This window comes from Augochlora pura, chromosome 7 (genome assembly GCF_028453695.1).
Source record: "Augochlora pura isolate Apur16 chromosome 7, APUR_v2.2.1, whole genome shotgun sequence".
NCBI classification, from domain to species: Eukaryota; Metazoa; Arthropoda; class Insecta; order Hymenoptera; family Halictidae; genus Augochlora; species Augochlora pura.
The window spans coordinates 2,832,657-2,858,922 of NC_135778.1; the positions used below are offsets into that span (position 1 = coordinate 2,832,657).

A 26,266-nucleotide genomic window follows, 5' to 3' on the forward strand; every position below is an offset into this window, starting at 1 on the left:
TTGCGTGATTCCCAGCCTCCTGGAACGGATTCTATTTTCCAGCGGAGGGCGTTTCGAGTCCCCGATTTAACCGGTTCCATTTGTCTGTTACAGTACTTCCAGAGAACAAATCGATTGGCGGACGTGAATAGACGGCTGAAATCGCAAATATGGAGCTCCGTGGTGACGATTGTACTCGTGGAGGCGAAGAATCTGTTGCCGATGGATATAGACGGTCTGTCGGATCCCTACGTCAAGTTTCGGTACGGAATTATTCACCGTCATCGATCCCGTCCGCCGTTTATTTTCGGGAGCCGACGGTTTTCATCAAGTCCACAATTGCATTCTTACTGATTCCCTGTCTCTGCGCGCAACCACCCTCCTCCCGCCCTCGTTCCGCCACCCCCCGCCGTGCTGAGTTGACACGACGAAAAGAGGTGGCTACGTCGGCCCGAGAGGACATACGATCCAATAAACACTTTGACGTGTTGTGAAAGCTGGACGTTTAACCGTTTACGCGTGTCCGTAATGTTCCGACCGACAATAGGTTCTCTGAATGCTGTGACATATAGGCTGACCCATTGTTTGACAGGAATTTGATCGAACGTTTAGTGAAAATTCATTGGAATGTACATGAAAAACGTAAAATAGTTTTATTGGATAGTGCGAGTTTGTTGGAGATGTTTTGTAGTTACCTCTTTGTGTAGATTCAACTCTTATTTGTACTGTCAGTAAAGCAGTATAGTACATGTTTTGGTCTCAGAGGGAAAATCCACTCGGTGATACTTAAAAAAGACTTAATAATTGTCCAAGTATCCAATTTATAATCTTCGCTATTCTATACTTTAAACTTCTAACAAATCTTGCTTATTTATTCATATTGTTATTATTATTTATTATCATTTTACATTTTTATTACTATACAGTATTTGTTACCACCGCGTATTGCTATCTCCTGTTAGAAAATAGGACACTGATATATTATTTGCAAAGCCTCGTGCATTAATACTGAGCACGCTAATACTTAATGCTCGTAATAATTAATCGCCGTGACCCGAGTCTAAACGATTGTTTCAGTCAAATGATCGATCAGCTTCGCCTAAATATCTCTCTCTCTCTCTCTCTTCGCAGATTGGGAACCGAGAAGTACAAATCGAAAGTAATTCACAAGACCTTGAATCCGGTTTGGCTGGAGCAGTTCGATCTTCACTTGTACGAGGACCCGTACCTGGGTCAAGAATTGGAGGTCACCGTCTGGGATCGGGACAAGAGCCACCAGGACGACCTGATGGGGCGAACGGTGATCGATTTGGCGACACTCGAACGCGAGACCACTCATCGTTTATGGCGGGAGCTCGAGGATGGCTCTGGAAATGTTTTTCTGTTGTTGACGATCAGTGGTACCACTGCTAGCGAGACTATCAGCGATCTGGCTGCGCACGAGGACACTCCTCGCGAACGAGAGCAATTGTTCCAAAGATATTCGGTATTGAACACCTTGCAGAGGGTACGGGACGTTGGTCATCTCACCGTGAAGGTGCTTATCTCTTTCGTTACCCATTTCTTTGTGCAGAGACTATTTTTATAGAAGACTCAATTGCTTGAATGGTTTATTAGACTACGAATCTTTATGCGAAATAAAAATATATTTCTTCTTTTAATGATGTTATTATAGTAGAAGGTGACGCTGCAGTATTTTTATATTCTTATTTTGAATAAATAGTTGGTAATAAAAGTTGCATACAAGCGGTCGTGAGAGAAAAATATTAATAAAATAAAGGATTGGCTGTATTTTTATTGTTGCACAGGTATTCAAAGCTCAGGGTCTCGCGGCGGCCGATTTAGGGGGAAAGAGCGACCCCTTCTGTGTCCTCGAATTAGTGAACGCTAGGCTGCAGACTCAAACCGAGTACAAAACTCTCGCACCAAACTGGCAGAAGATCTTTACCTTGTAAGCGATCGTAGAGTTCTTTTGATCTACTCATAAAATTAGCAATAAATTCTTCATTTTTATTACTCTGCGAGCAGCAGTAAAATTATTTTGCTAATTTTTAAAGAACTTAAAGAACAGTTCTAACTTGTATAAGATAGAAGAAAACATCATCTCGTTAATTTGACCTTCACGCATATTTACACACATTTACGCTATTGTTTACGCGATGTTTGAAATTATCGACGCGTTTTCAGCAACGTGAAGGACATTAATTCGGTGCTCGAGGTGACGGTGTACGACGAGGACAGGGACCACAAAGTAGAGTTTCTCGGGAAGGTCGCCATACCATTGCTGAGAATGAGAAACGGTGAGAAGAGGTGGTACGCGTTGAAGGACAAGAAACTCAGAGGCCGAGCGAAGGGAAACTCGCCGCAGATCCTGTTGGAGATGAACGTCGTCTGGAACGTGTTCAGGGCCTGTGCGAGGACCTTGAATCCCAAGGAGAAGAAGTATATGGAGCCGGAGATCAAGTTCAAGAGACAAGTTTTCTTGCGGAACGTGCTCAGGCTGAAGGCGATCATTATTATCTTCATCGACATTGGGAAATACGTTCAGTACGTAATCCCTTTTTGAAATAAAATCGTACGAAATTTTTTACTGCAGACATGCCAAGATGCTTCGTTAATTATATTAGGTCTACCGGAATGTTTCTACACCTATACCTCATTCTTACATATGTACAAAAAATAATAGACATAATACATGATCTGTCTACTTTTTAACACGAATTGGTCAAAGTTATGACACACGTGTTGAACATAATTTACGATGGTGGAGAAGAACAATAAAACAAAGATTTTACAAGCATTGTGCATCGACGGCGTGTTTCGGTAATGAATTGTACGGTCTAACGCCGTCGGTAAGAGCCACGCTTATTTTGTGTTCGACGATGCATTCAGGAGCTGCTGGGAGTGGGAGAGCAAAATGAGAAGCATCATCGCGTTGGTCATCTTCGTTTTCGGCTGTTACTACTTCGAGCCTTACATGATCCCGGGCGCCGCGTTACTTATACTTCTCAAGTATTATTTGGTGAGTAGAGTAGTTGAAATCTTCCACTTGTTACTGAATTTAATCTTTACCGCACACCAGATTTAATTACTTCCGAACACTATATTATATTCTTTTACTGACTTTACGCAGGGTGTTTCACTGATTCGTTTCGAAGCCATTTTATTGACCTCAATCTTCTTGCAATTTTACTCGTATAGAAGAACGTTTTATCGCGCGTGAGTACAACAAAGTAGAGTGTATTTAGTCTGCTTCCCAGTTGCCGACTACCTCCGAACACAATTCCTCGCTATTCATCTCCGAGACTACCCCTCGCCCCCTCTCGGTAAATAATCGCCATTGTTCTTGCGCGCAGCGGAAGAGGCGTCTCGTCCAATTAAACTTGCAAGAAAGTTGAGCTCAAAGGACTTTCGAAGGTTTTTTTTTTATAGAAAATGGCTGACGTCAGAGTTAATGAAACACTGTATTCCTGTTGTCTTACGATTCAGTAACTTTCACGTCCCCGCCTGTACCTGAATTCTGTCCAGTAAAGCCCGCCCGTGTTTTAAACAATTAATTAACCAATTAATAAACTAGAACACACGATTACGTACACGTAGTAGCCAGCTCCCAGAAAGGAAACTTTCGCGCATTTGTTGACCAGGTAGAAATATCAGTTTGTTAAAAACCAGTCGCACTGTTGATTAGCCGATAGAGTATTAGTCCGTCTGTCAGAGATACAAAGTTGAAGTAGCAGAGTCGTGTAAATAGCATGGATCTATTATATAATAAGCTCGAACACCAAATACTTTTCTACCACACTGAATTTGCTTGACGCTCAACAATGCTTAATTTATTACCACCGTCGAGAAGTTTGCGAACACTGTCGTCACTCGTCTGATTAAATTTTTAGAACAATGTCTATTAGTTCTCGAATTTAGTATTCATTGTGTATGATCGAGTGTGCACAAACTTTTAGTAGTGTGCGAACAGTCCACCATTTATGTAAGGGCACCTAATCGTCTGTATCAGTTGAAACGAGAAATAAAAATCAAAATTCAAAATTGAATTTATAATTGAAGTTTGTCGACGTCTGAAAAGCTTCGATTAGTATAAAATAAATAATTAGTATAAAATAAAAACGAGAATTTCTCAAGCCTACGATTTGATTAAAAATATCGTCAATGTCAATGTTATTTACTATCTTTCTAAAGAACTTTGATCTTCCGGTTTTTTTTAAAGACTGGAGGATCTATAGGGTCCATAGCTTTTAGCCTCTGCAGACAGTTCGATACATAGCACAGAAACGATTAGGTGTTCCCAATGTAATGGTCTCTCATCCTTTGTAAACGAAATGCTCGACGACCTTTACCTTGCATCATCGCATGTCCACCTTTTCTCCGCTACTCTGCCAGCTTTACGGAGATGGGAGTGGGCTGAATCAATGGATTTCCGGACAGGTTGCAATGATCACCGGCACGCCCCTAACTCATCACGCCAGCTCCCATTTACACGACGAGGGCGACGATGGTCCGACCACCCCTGGGGACGACGATGACGACGACGACGACAAGGACAAAGTGAGTCTGCCATTCCGTTCGAATCAGAGTTCGATCGACTCGATATAAAAGAATATTTTCAACAAGATTGCCGTTGAATTAATGCCTGGAAATTGGTTTATAAAATTAGAGCAGTTGTACTAGAATCATTAAAGAATATTCTAGATCAATTGTTAATTGTAATACGTTTTATATTTTAATTATTTATTTTTATCACAAATGCATTGGAATCAGACTACTTGAAAATATATTAATTAGTTTTTCATAAGAGAAATATTACACGCAAAGGAACAATGAAATTAAAATGCTATAAAATTTGATTTGACATTTCAATAACTTCTGGCAACAAAATAAATGTTAACAATTGTACAACAAGGCAATCTGTACAATTGCCAAAAGCGTCAATAAATAAAGATCGTTTTTAAATATAAACATTTTCCAAGAAAATAGAATGTGTCTTCATACACGTGTGCATGTTTTAGGAAGAGAAGAAAAGTCTGAAGGAGCGACTGCAGGCGATCCAGGAGGTGACCCAAACGGTTCAGAACTCGATCGGCTACATAGCGAGCCTCTGCGAGAGAGTGAAGAATCTCTTCAATTTCACAGTCCCCTATCTGAGTTACTTGGCGATAGTGCTTGTGATCATCGGCGCCGCTGTTCTCTATTTCATCCCGGTTAGATACCTTATCTTGGTCTGGGGCATCAATAAGTTCTTCAGGAAGGTCATCCGGCCTCACTCGGTCCCGAACAACGAGGTTCTCGATCTGATATCCCGTGTGCCCGACGACGAGGAGCTACTCAATTACAGGTAGCCAATCGTTTCGCTGATTTTAATGCGATGCTCCTGGGACTCGTACACACACTCTCTCTCTTACCTTCTTCTCTTCTCTTAACCCCTGCAGAGTCAATTTTGACCCAGGGTATTCAAGTCGTTCACTTTAATTACTTACATTTCGACGATTAAATCGATTAAATTGCTGTTACGTTGAAAATTATATTTAGAGAAATCGCCGAATAAAGATCAGAATTAGTTGGATATCTCGAGTAATTAAAATGAACGATGGAACAACTGTTACTATTTGTACGACTGCGGAGTGTGTTCTGTCCAAGTACTGAAACACGAAATTTTATTTGATCCAGCGATTTCGACGTCACTAAAACGAAATTTTGAGAAGACCGAACGTCCGCTAGAAACCGGGTAAGGCTGAAACACCACGAGAGGATTGTCACACGATTATTACCGATTATTACTTTTCAAATACTTACAAGTTGTACTTCACGGTTCCTGGATGTCTTAATACGTCGACACACGACTAAACGCATTAACCGTTTAGAGACACACGTACTCACACTATATACAGCACATCGTCACCATGTTACATTACTTTACAACACTATTTTCTTCCGTTGGGAACGAGAGTCTGCTGATCGTGTACGAATGTTTTCTCTCGTAGTTTTCTACTCTCGATATCGACACACCGTTTATTATTCTAGCTTTTTAAGAACACGTCTTTTTCTCTGGTAAAATCTGTTGGCAAGTCAAAAGCATGGACTTAGCGCAATCAATCTGGAGATTCAACGTATAATTCATGGAATCGTTCTCACGAGAGGCACTGATCTGAACTTCCACTGCATATACTATACCTAACTGTCTAACGGAATCTGGATGTTCATAACTAAATAATTTATTGTTACGACGAAGCCGACACTAATTTGCTTATCCTGTGCTCTTCGATGTTTAATCATTCATACAACGTGGAGGATAAATGTAACGTGATATAGTTCAATTTATAAAATCTAAGGCGACTTAAATTATATGTACAATATATGGATAAGTAGACTGCGGATTTTCCTGTAAAATAAAAATTGTTTGTATTGGTTAAATCTTACTTGAATTTAGAATTAGACATTATTATAATATTCTTGAAGCGTATCAAATCCGCAGTCTAATAATAAGACTCCTCAGACTCAGCAAATCAGGCAGATATTTTTTTATCCAGGCTTTTACTTCTAGCAAGTTTTAGAGAAGCTTTCTGACAGCTTTCGCAGGTCCAAGGAGTCCGTTCCTTAGGCTTACGGGTCTAAGCAGTTCCTGGATAGAGTATCTGAGTCTGAATAGTCTTCAATTTGACTCTGAGTAGTCTTAGTTCCAAATCTAAGTAGCCTTTGGTCTGAGTCTTTGTATCCAAGAACTCCTCGCTTCTTCCAAAAGTTACATCTGTCCTGCAACTGGTTTTTTACTAATCTCGATGTAAATCTGTAAACTACGACATCGGGGAACGAGAATTCAAGGTGCGTTTATTTTGCAGGGAGTTGAAACCTTTACCGACAGCGGACTGCGAGAAAGCCGGCACCTCGGGAAACCTCGGTACCGCGAGCATGTCGCGGCGAGAACAAAGGAAGAGACACAAGGCCGCGTAGCAGCATGCCCCGCGGCCAGAAGTCGCGGGTCTACGATCACCGAGCATCTTGAGGACGGTCCTGCTACGCCGGAAGATGCGCAACCGGAAGGAATCGACCGAGAATCCGGATGTGATCGACATAGACTGAGAAACACTACGTTTTCACTAGTAGAATCCTAGGCTAGGGAGGATGTCCGAGACCATAGTTACCACCCTCGTCGATCGAGTTACGTACGCCGCGCGCGTGGTATGCCATTGAGGCGAGTGTCATTAAGCGGTTTATGCGAAACGAGATCGGTTCGACTTGGTTCAATTTGCCCGCGAACGTTGTAACGAGTTTGCTATTTACACTCGAATATCGCGCATTTGACACATTAACGACGAGAAACGAGAATTCTCGTTTCATTCTACGCATTGTAATATAATATCTATTAGTGTTTTCTGACGGTTTGAATATACAGTTGTAATAATATATTGCAACCACAATATATTGTAATTACAGTACGTATTAATTACAAGAATACTTATTACATTTTTAGTATACACGTGTTGGAGCTGTTCTATATCATTAAAATCACCCATCGTATAGGAAAGTTTTGATAAAAATGCCTTGTTGTTAATGTGTTAACGTAATCTAGTAACGACCACCATATTCTTCTCGGCGTAAAGAATTCGACACGGTTTTACTTTTGCTACTGATTATTTAATACCACGTCTGACATAATATTAACACTGAATCTATCAAGCTGTAATAACAAACTGGCGTGCAATTGCTTTGCACTCGAGACTATTTTCATTCCATGACCTTTTTATTCGATAGATATGAAATTGACCGTGTATGCTTATAGTGGATTTCTACTATTTGACAATTTACTAAGTATAAACTAATTTAATAACGTGAAAATTCTTTCGAAAATAGTGTAACAATTTTTAACATCGTCTCAGAGTCGTCTCGAGTGCAAAGAATTAATATTGTCACACCTGTGGCCGAAAAATCGCCGAACGATGTTCAGTAAGGAATTGCGTTCTTGTTTCGCGCGAATCGTTGAAAGTAACTTCGTCGACGGTGGTCTCTGAGGCATGCCACGCGCATTGTTGCTAGGTTTTCCGTTCGATAGCTTGGAGGATGTACATCGAGACTTAAGACAGTATTTTTCTTCTAGATAGTTTCTTCTTATGGTAACAATCGTCGAACATAGTTGCGTGGAATAGCGTGGACGATGAGTCTCGTATGTAATAGACGGTCCAGGGGGGAGTCAAACACTATCATTGAGTCATACAGATTTTTATATTCTACATGTTCATTGAATTATCATGTTTTATACTATATTTTTAGCGCGACCGGATTATTTCCTCGAGTCGTTCTCTTGTTCCGTGAATTCTGTGAAACCTCGTCGGTTCGCGTGAAACTGGCCGAAAGGAAAATATACAGGCTTCGACGTTCCGTGAAAGGCAAATAAACGATTAACGCTTTGTTTGAGCAAAGAGCATATGTTTGACATTCCTCTTGACTAAACCAGCAATAGAAATGGTCTTTGCAATTATCGATATCTTGCTGACAAAGATGTTCAAACAAAAAGAATGGAAAAAGAAAGCATACATTTAGTCGGTATATCATCAGAAAATACTAAGAAAAGAAAACGTTACACGATGTATAATTAAATATTTTTATATGGATTTACTTTAGTAATTAGAAGAACTCAATGTTCAGTCTTCCAAGCTGACCTCATTCTTCTAATTTGTCATTCTTCTCGACATTAACGAAATCGCTGGAACCACGCGACAGTCATTTAACAAGTTCAATCGCGATTTTTCATTCGGTTTAAAAAAATTGAGCCAACTCTGTTGACACTCCACCGTTCATCGCACTAATTATTCATCTTCTGTCGGAAATTAAGCGTTTACATTTTTAGAATTATATTATATTAAACGAGATAGAGAGCGAGAGAGAGAGAGAACGAGAGAGAGAGTGAAAGGGAGAATACAATTAATAGCCGCGAATCGAATTGTACAGTGCACGAGGTGTAAGTGCGACTTAAAATTAAAACGATTTAGTATTCTGTTGATAGATCGACGGTGTACGTTGCCGTTTACATCAGAAAGCTGTCGATAACTGTATAGTTAAGCCCATCGCTAGTCGAAGGATAGAAGAAAAAAGCTCTTGAAAGTATCCCGCGCCAGCGGGAGGACCGCGTTTCGAGCATATCAAAAGAGAAAACCGCAAAAAAAGCGAGAAGAAAACGGTAATTGAGCGAGGAACGTGCGTTTCTTTTTCTGTTTCGATAATAAGCGTGCAAAGGGGTTGCAGCGTTTTCTCGACGAAACGTGATCGTCACGGGGGTGGAAGAAAAACGCTGTGTCCGCAAAAAAACGCGAGAATGATTCCAGGCCAGGGCTATCCTCGCCGATTCGTTTCGTCCATCGGTGTCGTAGATATACGTAGCTGTTGTGAGCAAATCGTTACCGCGAGAAAGTGAAAGAGAAAGAAAGAGCGAGAAAGAGAGATACAAAGGGTAGAGAGGGAAAGCAACATAATGTAAAGGACAGCGTTGTTTTGTGGCAGCGTCGCGAATTCGATTAGCGCGCTGCCATTCTTTTGGGAGCGACGAACGAACTCCATTCACGTAGTTGTTAAGCTCTGCGGAAGTTGCCTCGGTATGTTGACTGCCAGATGAGTAACTATCTTTCGGTTCTATTCCTAAACTCGGGCGTGTTAGTTTCATTCCCCGTCGGTACCTGCGTGAGCGTGTTAATTAAGCTTGAAATTGAATGTACGGCGTCGAGGTTCGTCGACGATCGATAGGCACAGGTATAGTTTTTTAAAACGTTTAGCACGAGAGTGTCTTTTTACTCGACTTCGGAGACATCTGCTTAATCCCTTAACTGCCATATTTTTCTTTTTTAATACCCAACAGAAAATTATGTTTCATTATTGAAATATTTTATATGTTTTAAAAATTCTCTAATTGGATTCCAAACGAGGATCGTGGCAGTTAACGGGTAGAACGATTTCTGGACAGTCGTAGAAACTATTCAGACTGTACAAAAATCACTGTTAGCCCGGATACGGAAGAACGTTTTTCATTCTGCAATCATCTTTATTTGTGTTACAGATATCGTAGAGAAGGTTCCAATGTATCCGGGCACGGAAGATGTAACCGAGATACAGGATGTCCCAAAACTGTCTAACAATTCGGAAATGAGAGGGTCCTAAGGTCATTCGAATCAATCTTTTCTTTTATAAAAATGTTCTCCGAGGCATCGTTAGTTATTAATTAAAAAACCAGTGACCAGTGAGAGACTAGCGCGCCTTTCATTGGTGTCAAAGTTTTTCGTTAATAACTCGTTAAAAAATAGTTGCTTCAAATGACCCGAGAAATCCCTAAGGTCCCAATTGCGAGTGCCTTTGGGACACCCTGCATAATAATATTTCAAACGTTCTACTATGAAAGGCGGTTTCGATTTCGTCGTCTCGAGACGACGACGTGGCAGTCAATAATCCATTAAACGCATGTTCTTTTGAACAATCTAAAAATCGTTTCTATCACTGTTTCGACGCTAATTAGTGTACAGTATTTCCCTCGTTACTTGTTGCCCCTGCGATCACCTTCTCCGATCACAGGGAATATTAAATTGAAGATTATTGGTCGCGTAGCGAAGCGGAAACGCGTCGATCCTTCGCTATACGAGACTCGCGAAATTTTCGTGACTAGCGTATAACGAGGGAATTGCTTTTAACGCATTCGATCGCGGTCTGCCGATCTAGAGAAACAAAGAGAGAAGTTTTAGCTCGCAGCGCAGAAATTCTTCGTCGTTCCTGAAACGAAATAGTAGTCTTACCGTCGGACTTGCCCCGGCGTTATTCTCTTTAATAGTGTTTAATATTATCGAATTATTCGTTCCAACGCACACTTTCGTGGCGTTAGGTGATCTCCTCGAGCATGAACCGATGTTCGCCGTATTCGCGAGGTGGGTAAGCTGTCGTTAGCCGACTACATTGGATCACTGGTTATAGTTTCAATTAATTAGAAACTGCTTCACTTATTGTCAAAGATTTTGAAAATCTTAGGAAATCTTGTATTTAATTGCCAGTCGTTTACATGTCATTCTATGTCGAGTTAACACTCTATGAGCCTAGATTTTATATTATATTTTTGTATATCTTATATTATATTTAATATTTAATATTATATTTTGTGGGCTATACATATTTGCCTTAAATATCTCAATCAACTAGCAAGTCATTAACTTTGATATTTAATCGATATCGTTATTAATTATAATATATAGTTTAAGACGTATATGTCATCTTGTGAAAATTATTTGCCAAAATGTCGGTATATTAGCAAGTTACCTGAAAGTTGCACAGGCCCATAGAGTATTAATTCGTTAAATTTCATTGCAATCGATGCGATCGACCAACTATTCCAGAATATTCACTCGAATCGAGTATACATAGGTTGTGTCACGGTGACTATGAAATACCTTCAATCCATAAACCGTTACTGGATGGTGACTACAGTTGATAATGGACCTCGACTATACCGAAAGTAGGCCGTGCAGCTGCGACTGTTATCGATAATGGAGCACAGTGAATTATCTTGTACCTTGTTCTGCTTTTCAGATAGCGATCAAGATCGCCTTTGTTCGCAGACTGTATGAAACAGAGGCGGTATCGCGACCATCGTTGATAACAGATCACCGTTGCCTGGCTCTGCCGATAATGGCAGTGGCTATAATCAGATTCTAAATTGACTGTTTCGAAGGTTGTTCAAGCTATTAACTTGCGTGATAAGTCCGTTCGCGTTTTCTTTTAAGGAAATATAGTATCGTTCGGTCGTCGACGCGATCGACTTATTATACAATCAACTTAAAATTATTATTATTATTAATTATTGTTATTGATTATTATCAATTTACCCTGTGTTGAAGTAGACACTTCCACCTTTCATTTAAGCTAAATTGCATCAAGATAACCCCACGAGAACATATTTCAAAATTCATCTAATCTATCGCTTTGAAGTCGTGCTGATTAAACTACAAATTTCAGATATATCTCGTGCGAGGAAGCAGCAGACGAGTTGAAACTATAGTCAGTGCACCACCGATGTAGCCAGTGTCTGTTACAATAACCTATAAATACGTAGATCTGCCGGATCCATACGGCAGAAGTATTTTCAGAGCAACAAGGAACATATCAGATTCCCCGATCAATACCGAGACGGTCGACGAAAGTATCCGGAAAGGCGATTCCGAATCAGCGTCCCAGGAATTACTGTACAGTCCACGCTCCTCGAATCCGGGATACCGAAATTCCGCGACGACGAATTCGGAATCGTCCGGCGAAGTCCGTCGGTCGTCGAAGAACGACGCAACAGAGAGGGGTCGGTCGGTCGGGAAACAGAACGGGAGAAATTAACGTCGGCAGAAGGTAAAAGTTTCTCCGGGGCCCCGGTGGCATTACTATTTTTATAAGAATAATAGTCGTTGTTGTTCCCAGGACGACGGTTCTGGCTCGGTCGCCGATTGAATAACGCGCCGGGGCCGACTGCCGTAACTTTCTTCGTCCCGAACATTACGCTGCCGCCATTTTCTCTCTTTCTCTCTCTCTGTCTCTTCCGAGGTTTTTCCTCCTACGCGATTGTGCAATTTGTCGTTCTCATGGAAACAACGGCCGCTTCCGCATAGATTTCATTGTCGTTTCCGGTTCGTTACGGTTCCCGCGGACCCGCGATGTTCCTCTTCGGTTTGCTGAAAAATTGCCGTGTCGCGGAATCGTTCTTTCCTTTCCGCGGATCTGGCATTTTTAATTAAACACAGTTATATATCTTTATCTATTATTTTTATTTTATCCGATCTCGAAATATCCAATACAGAATTAATATATTTTAGTTTCTATTACAGTTGTAACTTATTATTAATATTGCCGAATATTTTGTATATAAAACTTTGTTATTCCGTTCATGGCTCTCTTTTTTTATTCTACCGTTTGTTATTTTTGCGCGAATAATATGCTTGTTCTTACTAATAATATTTTAGGATAATATATTGAGCACTGTAAGAAAAATATTCTATTAAGAACAAGATATATTAAGAAATATAAAAGAATTGACGAATGCCATTTTTCAATGGAATGATGTACAAATTAATTTTGTTATTGCGAGGATCAGAATCTCTTTGGCGACGGTGGATGGCTGAGGAAATGACGTGGAGCGAGGGATGGTACGGAATCGGAGGAAAATGGCGGCAGTCGGAGAAACGGGTTCGAAGTTTCGGGGTAGTCTCGCGGTTTGTTCGGTTTTTAATCGATCGCGTGGCCCGTTACATGGAATATTACGAGAAATACTGGCACGCATGCTCGAGGAGGGAGGTAACGCGCGGAATTAATTAATCCTAACCGCGATTTTACGGTTCGTGCCGGCCGATGAGAAAGCTGAACGCGAGGAGGGAAGGTGAGAGAGGGAGAAAGAAAGAGAAAATGAGAAGGAGGGAGAGAGAGAGAGAGAGAAAGAAAGAGAGAGGGAGGGAGAGAGATCCATCGCCGATCCATTTATCCGTTTTTTCGAGAACGCGAAAACCTCGCCTTTTTTCTCTCGAGGCTCTCGCTGTCGATCTTGCTGTTACTACATATATGGCTGGATCGCGCGTTATGCCATCGAGAACGCGGAGGAAACCGTTCGATTTTACAGGCCGTTCCATTTTCATTCGCGAGAAAATCCATCGCGAGTGTAATTCCTCGCGAGAAAATTCGCCGCGAAAATACACCGGCTTCGAGCGAACTAATTCTCCGACCTGTAAAAATACCAGCAAAGAATACGAAGGTGTTCCAAGAGTCCTTGTACTCGTTTCAAATGGTTTATCATTTTTTCGAAAATTGTGTGGATTTTCTGCGGGCACGTGGAACGTTTTTTATGTACACGCTTATACAGTCGATTGCACTGAACATCGTCCAGCACCGTATTTTTTTCCGGTTTGATTTGGTAGAATATTTTTCATGCACAAATAACTGTTATAATTTATACAGAAATACTCTACGTACTTTATTTAACAATCTCATGTATTAAATAATATACAGTTTTTTATAAAAAGGTCCATTAAAACTTAATGTCTTTAGTGTTCACCTCATGTCCTCTTCTGTCTTTTACAATTCTTAATTTATTATACATCGACTTGGTAATGGTAATTCTTCTTCGCAAAAATCTCTCGAATATCTTGGGAATGAACTTTTTATTTTCATAATGGTTAAAACAGTTATTTGTTTATGAGAATTGTTCTATAAAACGAGCTAGAAAAGATGCGACACCGGACGATCTTCAGCGCGATTATACGCGATTATACGCGTTCGTGAAAGGAAAATGGAACGTCCGGTGCAGATCGTTCTAAAAATCGCGATAACCCAGATACCCCCTTTGCCATGAAGTACGTCTTCGAATTTTATACTCTCACTTGTCTACTATTTATCGATTTCTCTCAGAAGTAACTCGATCCCTCGGGTCCTCGGTTAACCGAAAGATGGCGTCTTGAAGAAACCGTCTTTTATCCCTGTCATCCGTCAGGTTATGTCGGGCTTCAACAACGAACCGTTCGCATCCTTCGAAGCAACCGTTCGACGGTGTCGCCGAATCTAATTAATCATCGTTTACGGAGCCCGCTTTTTCGACTGTATTGGTTAGGTCCGCACGCGAACCCATTTCCCCCGTTTCGGCATCGATTTATTATTTACGGGCGCGTTGAAAGCCGGCTTCGCTTCGCGTGGGAATGCAGCAGCAGCAGAGCAATTTATTTCTCGGCGTAGCATAAACTTCGTTGCTCATCGATTTCCAATGATTCCGGCGCGTCGACCGTTCCCGCGAAACGTCTGCGATCCGATCGCTGCTGTTCCTCGTATAACTCTTGCTACTTACCTTGCTACCCTATTTACGTCCGTCGTTGGATAACCGGAGCGCGCCCCGGTCGTCTACGCAGTCGACGAATCGTGAAACGCGCTATGGCGGGCGATCGCGCGCGCCGGAATCCGTAACAGCTTACATAAAAGTGGTCGCGCTATAATTTCGCCGATAGTCGCCGGCGGAGCACTGGACACCGGAAGTCATCCGCGTGTGTCCGCGCCTCGGGGGTCGAACGCGGTCGAGACTAGAGACTCCTATTTGCCGCGTAACTTTAAATACACGTGTGCGTTACGAACGATAAATAAGTTATTTATTCTTCGTGGTAATCGTCAGTTTAACTTTTATACTTTGCCCTGTCATTTCTTTTTTATAGTTGCTGCGATTAGAAATTTTTCAATTGCAGTAATTTTAATTAGAAAACCTCTAGTCGAGGCAATCGTTCTTTTTACCGTCGTTTCTGGGCCTAATGCACGAGGCGAACACCGGGTGCGCCTCGAACAGGTGTCAGCTTTTATGTCCATTAAAACCATCGTCCCGCAGACCTGTACCTTTTCAAGTTATGTCGAGGTTATGTCAAGACGTGTCGTCGATTCACTATAGTGGCTTTCGTGATTTTTCGTGTTTCGTGCTTCACGCAATTGTTTTATTAATTATTATATCGTCGATCATCGATCTCCGATCGCGAGAGATCTCGAGATCGCGCGGCCGATTGGTCGATTAGTTTTCTACGATCATTCCTGGGAGCATTCCTATCGCCGGGCCTCGTGTGGGTACACCGTTCCGTTAATTATTCTCCAGTTTTTGACGAACAGGGTTCGTCAAATTTTATTATCAATAATAAATAGCAGAAATTCAGATTGAGGCTAAAGTTTCAAATACTAAAGAGATCTCTTATTTCAACGATCATTTAGAAGAACATTTGCCCAAATGTTAACCTTAAACAAATTTTAAAAAATGTTAACCTTTAAACAATTGCCCAACCCTATTCACGAATACAGGATATATGTATATGCATGTACTATATTCTGTGCTCCATACTCGATCGAGTAAGTTTTCTCGACAGACTGTATCACCGTTCGTATTTCGCACGGTGATCAACAACACAGCCGGGAAGAGTTTTCGAGCATTTTATCCGACGGTGTCGCGCGGTCGAGCATGCCACGCTGCTCGACGAGCCTCTCGTTTTTCATTATCCTCGTTCGCGGCCGATCGTGGCAACACTTGTGTACAGTCCTACCCATACACGGCTCGTCCTTTCGCGCACATTTCGCTGAGTTTAGCCAGAGGGGGGCGTGAGAGGGTTAGGGGGGTACTCGGTAGCGGGAATTTATGAAACAGATCAGGACTTTCACGGTCCGAGAGTGGGGGCGGTTAGAACGACTAGATGCTTATTGGCGCGAGGTCCGACCTTGCGAGGAATAGTCGCGGCGTTCGTTGACGTTGTACACCCCCCTCTAGAATTTAACCCTTTGCGGTCAGTGCCGTTTTAAAGCGAAAAGCCAAAATATTAGTTCAGAGCTTGCGGCGTTTTAATTTTATATAAAACAGAATTTTATATGTCATGAAATTGAATTCTGCGACTCGTGCGATAATCAACAGCTCTTAACAATATAAACATATAAATATAAGTAAACTTTTACTATTATTTATATAGTATAATATTATACTATATACTATAATATAATATTGTACTATATATTATAATATAATACTAAATTATTTTGAAACATGGCACGATCTTTTTCAGCGGCATTTTAGAATCATCACACGACCGCAAAGGGTTGATAGTACGCAGAAAATACAATGAACGCGAGGACAAGTTGCTGTAATTGTTGGGATTTATTTCAAAGTTAATTACACTAGGCTGTAACAAGTACGTGTGTACATATGTATATATTAACTTCGGAATATTATATTTTGTATTATAATGTTATTATATTATTTTATCATAGATTATCGTTTTATTATACATTGTAATATTGTATTTATTTGTTACATTTGAAATATATATATAATTAACTTTGAAATATTTTACGTTGTAATAAAAATCACGTCAACTAAATATTCTTTTCGCCGGTATATCTAACTTGCTTTTAATTATTAATTACAGCATTTATTTTATTATGAAACAAATCGCATAAGCGAAGAAATTTAATATATATTTTTGACAATACAATGTCACACTGCAAGATGGCAGACATTTTCCATTCTGGTCATGTAAAAATTGTCTCAGCACATGATACAATATTTATATGTCTCTAACTCGAGTGCAGAGGGTTAATCCGAATAAAATATTGCAATTTGTACGAAACAGCCAAGCGTCCCGATACTTTTCGAGGGGGGTGTACGCCCTCTGACGGTACAATAAATACCTTCCATCGTTCATAAATTTTAGTATACGGCGAAGTCCAGCCGGCATCGTCGCGACAATTATCGATAATCAAACGTCGCACGGGCCATCGATAATACGTTGCTAAACGACGAGCATAATCGGTGACGGGTGTCAATATAGATCGACCATTACCAAAATTAGGTCGTACCGATGACCATAATTGATTATTGGCCACCGGCGAGCGCGTCGCGTCGATAACAGGTTACCGGGCACCGGCTAGAAACGTTTCCACGCCGCAATCCACCGTCTACAACGCCCGGTTTATCATTTAACAATCGGCGCCCGAACCGCAAGAATGTCGCCGATCTCTCCCCGACAATAATAGATATCGTCGCAACAGTCCCATCCGAGATCGTTACAACGTCTCCGAGACGTGACTATTACCGCGATCGGATGGCGAAGCCTGCGGTCTACCCACTTTTACGGAACATCAAACCGAAAATTTCAATTACTTTCGAATTCTAATTGGAATTTCTACGTTCGTTTCCGTCGTCTCTCCGCGTCGCGCGCGAGAGAAACAGGCACGAAAAATCGCGATCCAATCGCAAGGGTTTTTGCCAACGGAGAGATTCCCGCCGGGAGGACCATTGGCGTAGCAAGCGCGTTCGCGTACAGTCCCAGTATTACGGTAGCGCGCGGAGGAGTCGAGCAACCGGCGAACGTCCCGCATGACCGTCGCGCAACGTTTTTACCGCGTCGTTTTTCTACTCTTCCAAGTTTTGTACTTCCGAGCGCGTGTCAACGCGTCGCGTTACACCAGCGTGCTAGTCGCGAAACGTAGAACGAGATTGCTTTCTCTTTGGTCGCGATTCAGCGTTCACGGGGAAGTCGTGCGAGAGTACGCGTAAGACGGAATTCGAGCTCTTCTGTAAAAAGTATAATAGCACTTGCGACGATAGTGTATTTAAGGAAATAACACGAACGCTCAGCTTTGCCTAAAAAATGATTGATAATTGTATAAAAATATAATTAATAAGCATGCAATAATTGCACAAGATTTGGTAACGTTATACGAGAATATTTGACATCGTTTGCAGTGAGCCTAATCAAGGAATTCAGTAATATTTGATGATAACTTTTGCACCATTAAAGCAAAATTTCCCTACTAGAAATGAGAATAATAAAAATCGTCTATCGTATAAGAGATATAATTCTAAATTACGATCAGTTTGTGCCTCCACATCGCGTCACTATCGTACTTCAGATTTATATCGTATAAGGATACTATATTAAGGAATATACGCACCATGCCGTGAGAAGATTTTTGGCGAAAATTCCATCGCGATACCTCTAATGGTTCAAAAGTTACGATCAAATGTCACCGAATTCCTCGAGCCGGCCCACCGCGCTCCACGCCACCGTGCGCGACTCTAGCGCGTGCGTCGCCTGCCCCCACTCCTCGCGCGACTTATTTACCAACGAACGCTGCTCACAGTGTCTTCTGCTAGTCGCGCGGACTATAGTTGTCGTCGCCGGTCTTTTACTTTCGGATACACGCGCGTAATAATTGACAACGCAGGATTATTGCGAACAATGTGACACACATACACCCACGCGAGTCTCGTACATACATTAACCTCGTACGCGCGCACTTTCGAGCCTGCATGCTCCAATTTCTTCGTGTTATATGAATTTTTGCATTCAGATACTTTTAGTCGTTAAGGAGGAAAGCGAGAACGGGAAATTGACGAAGGGGAGGGGGAAAGGGGCGAATTCCTGGCGAGAAGGGATTCGAGGTAGTTCATCGAAGAAATTTGATTTTTAAGAGCGCAGACGATTGTTCTCTGGGATTTCGCGTCGTCACTCTGGATTTGTATTCTTCTAGCATTATTTTATTATCCTATAGCACATTTTTCTAGCATTAACACTGGAATCACTGAACACAGTAAGCCTTTGAAGACAAATGTCAAAGTTGTGTCGAGGTCAGGATTGTATATCTTATTCTATAAATTGCCAATATATATTTATAATTTAATTTTTTGTATAACAAAATCGTGATATAATTTTTGTGGCGTCTTAGAGTCACCGCTCGAGTGCAAAGGGCTAAATTCACTACGATTTCTATTATAATCCACGTTTTAACTAAAAAGTTTGCGTACAAATAGCAAATATATTTTTACGACATCGAAAATTGTAAAAACAAATATCAGAGATTCAGTCCTTTTCATTGGTTTAGTAGTTCCAGTATTAATTAAATGCGAGGGCGCAATCAGCGACTTGTCTATTCCAGTTAACCTAAAAAATCGAAAACTATGTTAATTCGTACAAACCAACAAACACGTTTCCACTAATGAAATAAGACGTTCCAAAAATAGCGGCACGGAACGAAGCAAATAAGTTTGTTAAATAAAATACTTATAAATAATTACTAGTCTGCGAATTTGCATGCGAAATAAAAATTGTTATGAACATAAATCCGTAAAAGTGTTAGGTCGTCTCGTAAGATCGCGCCACGAATATGTTTAACACTAAACCTTCCAAGTACTAAAAACAATGCGACATGTATTAATTTACAAGAATTACAAGACTGAATTTATTTAGACATCTTATACTATTTTTATCATAACTTGTGCTTCAGTGAAGAAATTTATATTCGATCGTTTCTCACAAAAAGCGGCGCTACGATGCTAAAAATATTTAAATAAAACGATGTGAAATTGATCATTTCTTCCGCCTTGGTAATAGGTTCAGTGTTAATTAATTTCGTAAAGGGCATTCTGTCTGAGATTTTATGTGAAAAATTTCAGAGAGAAAAAAGTTTTTCAGTCTTATATTTCACTTTGGACTTGCCGACGTAACTTTGACATTTTTGTCCGAGGTTTTTCATTTAAAATTTTTTATTATCACCGCAGCGGAGCCTTCGAGTTATTCTAGAAGTTTAAATGGTTATGTCAGTTAGTCTATAATTTTAAGATAGCTCCGCAGCGGAGCCCTCGAGTAATTCTTTAAATGTGAATGTCTCCGCCTAGGAGTCCTCGAGTTATTCTATAGATTTCAAATGGCTCCACAGCGGAGCCCTCGTGTAATTCTAGTATAAATTTCAAATGGCACCGCCCCGGAGCCCTCGACCGCAACGGAGAACAACGCGAAGCTCGTAGACGACCTAATACGAACCTAATACAATAAAAATTTGTATCCGAGTGTCTGAAGAACTATCGAGCGAAATTTGAAGAGAGAATTTGCGTTCCCTCCGCTTGAAGATCAGATCGTCGCGATCGAAGAACAATGACCGAAAGAGACGATGCGAGATCGATAGATGGCGCCTCCGCGCACGTCTGTTTGCTTCCTGGCGATCGTTTAGGCGACACGAACGATGTAAACGTTAAGATTTAGATAGAAACGAAGAAGAAAGAAAAAAAACGCGATCAGCGGATCTCCAAAGTCGGCTGCGGTTCTCGGCGTAGAAACGAGGCGACGATCGCGTGCCGCAGCGAAAGAAAGTTCGTCGAGCGATCTCGATCCTGCGAGTTCAAAGGAAGAGAAAAAAAAATAAAGAAAGAGAGAGAGAGAGAGATGAGAGAGGTTAGAACGTAGGTAGACGAGGTCGAGTAAAACAGTCGCGAAGCCGAATGATTGCGATTATTAATGTTGTTTAGATCGAGTCCCGAGACTTGGTCGGCGTTCTCGGTGTTCCCGACAAACTTGTACTTACGCGAAAGGGTGATAAGAATCGTTATTATATTCATAATATAAAAAAGAGAGGAGGATGATGAAATTAAGAATAAACAAAGCTTTTAATATCCAGCAGGCGTACGCCACGTTGATTACGCCACTTCCAAGAGTGCCTCCACTGTCTCTCCCTCCACCGGAAATCCTTGATGCGATCCTTTCTTGCCGGCGGTTGCGGTCGCGTTCCGTTCTTCGATCTCTCAGGCTTGTTTCGGCACTTATAAAGCGATCAGACTTCTTCTTTAGACAATTTAGTTTCGTGTAATGTCTTCCGATTTTCTTTTCCTGTGATGTTCTTTTTGCAGGACACCGGAAGCGCGTGGATATAAGGACGGAATCAACGCTGGATTTACGAAAGATGTACAGATACGCTCGCGAGTTACCTATTTAATTCTGTTGCGGTTTAGAGTTGGTTATAAAATTGTTTAGTCAAACAGAAAAATAATTGTTAAAGTAGCGTAATGAACGATATAATACAATACGCCCTAAAGTATTACCATTACTAATATAAATTACAAGTTATGTTATAATCGATAAGAGGTTATATTATAATTATAAGCAGGTCGTCAAATCGTGTAAGATATTGATATAAAATAATATTGACTAGTAAGTATATAATAATTTAAAAAACTTCGTACTTCCTAAAATATATTCTTATACAATACAGGTATAAAACTAATATATAATGTATAAATACTAATATATAAATAATTAATATGCAAATAATTGATATATAAATACCAATATATAGATAACTAATATATAAATACTAACATATAAATGTCGAATATACAAATGCTAATATACAAATAACTAATGCATAAATACCAATATACAAATAATATATAAACATACAAACAAAGAAATATAGATTACACTTATTACACTTTTCCGAGCATGTGAGTAACATTTTATATTAAATCGACAGTTTCATCATTAAGCAACAAAACGAAATCTGAAAAATCGTACCGAGCTCGTTTCATATTTGAGCTCTCGCAACTTTCTTGCATATTTCAAAATCAGCGACGCCTACTTGGTTCTACGTTCCTGAATTTCGAAGACGAGGAAAGCAGACGCGCGTCTATAGGTAAAGCTCTCTACTTTCTGTTCAATTTGATCTGTTTCTCTTACAAGTTAACCCTTCGCCGTACGATTTTCCTCGCAGTTGGAACGAATCGAATCGAATTACCTTTTTCGAGAACGTTTTCTTTTCGATAACTCGAGAGATGTTTCGCTGTTCTCCATTGAAATCTATATCGATTTTATTTTTTATCGTGCTGGAGTTATGGATATGAAAAGCTGCCCTTTTCAGCAGTTTTCTTTTCTGGAAATATACATGGATACATGTGAGTAAATATATTATTATATATTATTACATTGTTATTATTGTTGTAGAATTAAAACTGCTTAGAGTTTCCGCCACGTGTACCAATACCTTGCATTTAAATTAACAAATGTCTTTACTTCTTTCCCATAAAAAAGTCTTTATAATTTCAATAATCTTAAAATAGAAAATAGGATAATTTCTATAGGTAAAAGACACTTTAAAATTACCTTTAGGTCCTTATAAAATTAAAATTGCTAAAGCAACGTCCAGTAGCCGTGACTCTTACTAACTGGGCACAGTGATTGGCACCGCTACCCCCAGCCGACCCATCCTTAGATCAATTCGTTTTTTCAGGAGTATAATGGACGCCTCGCGACGCCCATAAATTATTTGGAACGCCGGACTCCGTTTCACATCCTCTCCGCGACCCCGATACCTAAAACCTGGTACTCGACTTTCATGGATCGCCGTAAAAAAAAGGAGGCCCGGCGCGGCGAGAATACGCCGCATACCGCGCGAACGGTGAAAGTGAAACCACGAGAGGCTCGGTTCAGGACCCACGGGATGCTGACTCACATCCATTTGCTTCTTTTCTGTTTCTTCGTCGCATGGCGCGCACAGCCGAGAGAGACCGTTCTGTGTGCCCCTGCGCGGTATAGCAATCTTTCTGGCACGAGGTATGACGCACGCACGGTCATGCAATATCCTTTGTTGCGATCGTCTTACTTGGCTGACAGGATCCGGCCTGATTTATCGACAGGTCGCGGTGGAAACTGTCATATTATTTTATTGTGGAACACGCGAAATTACGAAGTAATTAAAAAGGATTAATATCTGAACTTAACGTGACTACTTATGTATTATGTATAACACAGAATAGAAATACCAATATTGCGGGACAAGATCAAACCACGTGTTGCGCGTACGACTCCTGGCTCAAGAAGAAGGAAGAATTGCATTTGGGGAACAAAAGGCTCGCTACAACTCGTCAACGCATGCGCATTCTAATTATACAAAGGCATGGGCCAGTGCTACCCAAAAATAACTAGATAGAGCTGATTATACTAGAAATTAACCTATTTCTAACATAAACAAAGGACAAGGAAGGTGTCGATGCTTGGATTACAAGGGTTTTGCTGTAATGTTTGCCGAAATTCTCGTGCTAATAGAGGGTGGCTCGTTCAACCCCATGCACTATAATTGCGCGTCAGATTTATGAGAAGTTTTTTATGGGAAGCTATAAAATAATTCGTGGTATAAAAGATAGTGAAAAAGACAGATCAAAATATTTACATTTTCCAGTCGACCGAGCGGCGCGGACGCGTCAAAGTCGTCGGAGCAGAAAAATATCCAACGAACTCTCGACACCACGACGGCTTTATTCCGGAGGAGGAGGATTCTTCGTTCACCTGCGTGTCCTAGACCTTGCGCGACGGTGAAAGTCGAGGTTGAGATCGATTCTCAGATTTGGGTCCCATCGAGAAAGCATTGAACCGGAGGCCTTGGAGAAAAAGTGTCGACCGGTGTACCGAATTTCCGGATCGAATTAATGACGACTGGTGTCATCGTTTATCGATCGAATTTAAATTTAACGTCCTCGAAAACCGGGCCTTCCACGCAATTTTATTATTCTCCATTTTTAGCCATAGAATCTACCTTATTATTGTTACTTAATTTTTACCGTACTATTATATACTTATTATAGCATTATTACTATATATACATTATATTATTATTGTATATAGTAAGCAATGGTACACAATTATAAACGTACCGTACTTAGTTTTTGCAACGGTATTGCGACCGGATCGTTTTAAACCCCATAACGGTCTGATACTTTCGACGATTAATTTTAGAAAACAGTTTGGTAAAAGTCTCGAACAATGTAACCGATCGCTTTTTACCGTTCCGTGACTTATCCGTGCACTTACACTCTGTCTATTAAACGCCGCAATCCAATCATCAACATCCTGAATAAAGTGTACATAATAATGTTTCGCACGATAATTAACGATTTGAGGCCACAGCAATTATTTCGCAACAACTGTAAAATTACGGAAAACTATTAGACACGCTTACCGACAATACCCGCTTCTTTACGTTGGATAGAAATCTTTATTGTGCCTGTGAAAACATTAATTTTACTTTTATTACGATCTTTTCGTATATTTAACACGTTTAATATTTTTATTATATTATTATATTCAATATAATATGGCAGACTGTGGTAATATAGTACTAGTAAAATATTACACTAGGAATATAGTATAATACATTTAATATCTTTAGTATAGTTATTATATTTAATATCTTCACTACATTATATTTATAATATAATATTTATACTGTATTATATATATTAGATAATTATACTATATTCAAGTATACTATACTGTATTTAATACATTCAATATTTTTGATATATTTAACATATCAATTTAATATAATCGGTAAACGCGCAAAGTAGGCAAATGAGAATCGAACGCCGATTTCTACAAGCTGTCAATAAATCAGTCAAAGGAATTTGTCGTTTCACAAATCGCTAGAATGCATCCTCCGACGCCGCGTAATGTATCAACAGATCTAATCAATTAATCGTGCTTTCGCAGCTAGAAACATTCTGGCAAACCGGGCGTCGGCGACACGAGAACCTGAATAGGTGATTTTTGAAATTGCCAGATGCAGAATACCGTGTCAAAGTGGCCACCGGAAATTTTCATGCAGCCACGCCGCGCGCGATGGAAAGTAAGAACCGGCCTGCGCGCGCGCGCGCGTTGATCGAGCCTGCCTCGCAGCCGGTTGGTCCAGTTTTCACGATTCTACATCGTTGGATCCGGATCCAGCGCGAACATGTGTCCGGCTAATCGGGCCCCCGTTCCTTTCTACGATGTCATCCGACCTCGTAATCACGATTTTCTAAATTGTTTCGCTCCCTCCTCCCCCCTGCTACGCCCTGCGTCGGATTTCTTTTCCATGTAATTGTCGCGCCTACTGCGACCAATGACACGACTTTGCGCCAGATTTACGCGGCGATCAAAGCTCTATCGTTTCGCGTCAGTTTATAACAGTGACAATTTATTCGGATTTCGAGGCACCGTTATTCCAATATTTACCGCGGATAACGCGTGATATTTTACAAATGGATTTTTAAAATTTGAAGAATTGAAACCTGAAAATTTGCGATCCATCATTTTAAACGATTAAGTAACGAGTTACCCATCGGTTTAAATGATCCAACAATTTAGTGTTCCATAGTTTCGAATACGTAAATGTCGAATAAATATTTGACCGTATTTCTGCGGTCTCGATAATTGAAAAGTTATAAAATTCGTGATCCATCGTTTTAAATGATTAAAGCGGTAGAAAAATAGCAACTTGTCTTAATGAATAATTAAAATATTAAAAGATTGGTGGCTCGTCATTTTCATAGGTTCCGTAAACCTAACGCTCGTTTTATAACGTGTTCTTAAGGGGGTTATGCGCGATTATGTTCGAACCTAGAAAGAGTGCAGCAGCAAATGTACATTCTGTAAATTACATAGAAAATTCTTTCGGCTAGAATAATTGCAAAAAAGCCGTGCCACTTTCTGTCAACAATTTTGCAGTTATTTAACAAGCGAGCATTCCATGGGACAACCATGTGCGCAAAAAATGTCGCTCTCACAAAAGGTCAGAGAGTAACAGGATCGTTCCGGCGAGATTACATTCGTTATTGAATAGACTATTATATAATTAATGAAACTGCCAATTCCAGTCAGTGTTACCGGAATTATGAGATTATGCTGTAACACGCTCTGCTATTTCTGCAGAATCGAACGCAACAGGGAAAATCTTGATACCCGGTTAAACGATTTCGTCATCGGCGCTTAAAACGCGTCTCACAGTTTCGCGTACAATCGAACGGCAGAAAACAATCGCGATATAATTGCAAGTTGCGTAAAACGATTCTGCAAAACGCTCATCGCATGCATCTCTCTCTTTTTCGAACATCACAATTGTTTACAAGAAAAATCGATTTCGTTTCTTCGGCCATGCTTCGACTCTCAATTAACGAAGTAAATTATTTGGT

The 26,266-nt window shown here is 40.4% G+C and overlaps 1 protein-coding gene across 3 annotated transcripts in view; it reads left to right on the top strand.

Moving 5' to 3' along the window:
* The window catches only part of Mctp (multiple C2 domain and transmembrane region protein), a 55,620-nt gene extending 43,809 nt beyond the window's left edge, over positions 1 to 11,811 (top strand). The window contains exons 7-15 of one of the 3 annotated variants that reach the window (XM_078187812.1): positions 94 to 242; positions 1,111 to 1,516; positions 1,788 to 1,930; positions 2,167 to 2,526; positions 2,872 to 3,001; positions 4,375 to 4,539; positions 5,001 to 5,326; positions 5,659 to 5,716; positions 6,828 to 11,811. In XM_078187812.1, the coding sequence (XP_078043938.1) occupies positions 94 to 242; positions 1,111 to 1,516; positions 1,788 to 1,930; positions 2,167 to 2,526; positions 2,872 to 3,001; positions 4,375 to 4,539; positions 5,001 to 5,326; positions 5,659 to 5,689 (1,710 nt within the window). In that variant the 3' untranslated portion in view covers positions 5,690 to 5,716; positions 6,828 to 11,811. The remainder of the gene's footprint in view (positions 1 to 93; positions 243 to 1,110; positions 1,517 to 1,787; positions 1,931 to 2,166; positions 2,527 to 2,871; positions 3,002 to 4,374; positions 4,540 to 5,000; positions 5,327 to 5,658; positions 5,717 to 6,827) is intronic. The other 2 variants (XM_078187810.1, XM_078187811.1) reach the window with 2 other exon arrangements.
* Positions 11,812 to 26,266: the final 14,455 nt, after the last annotated feature.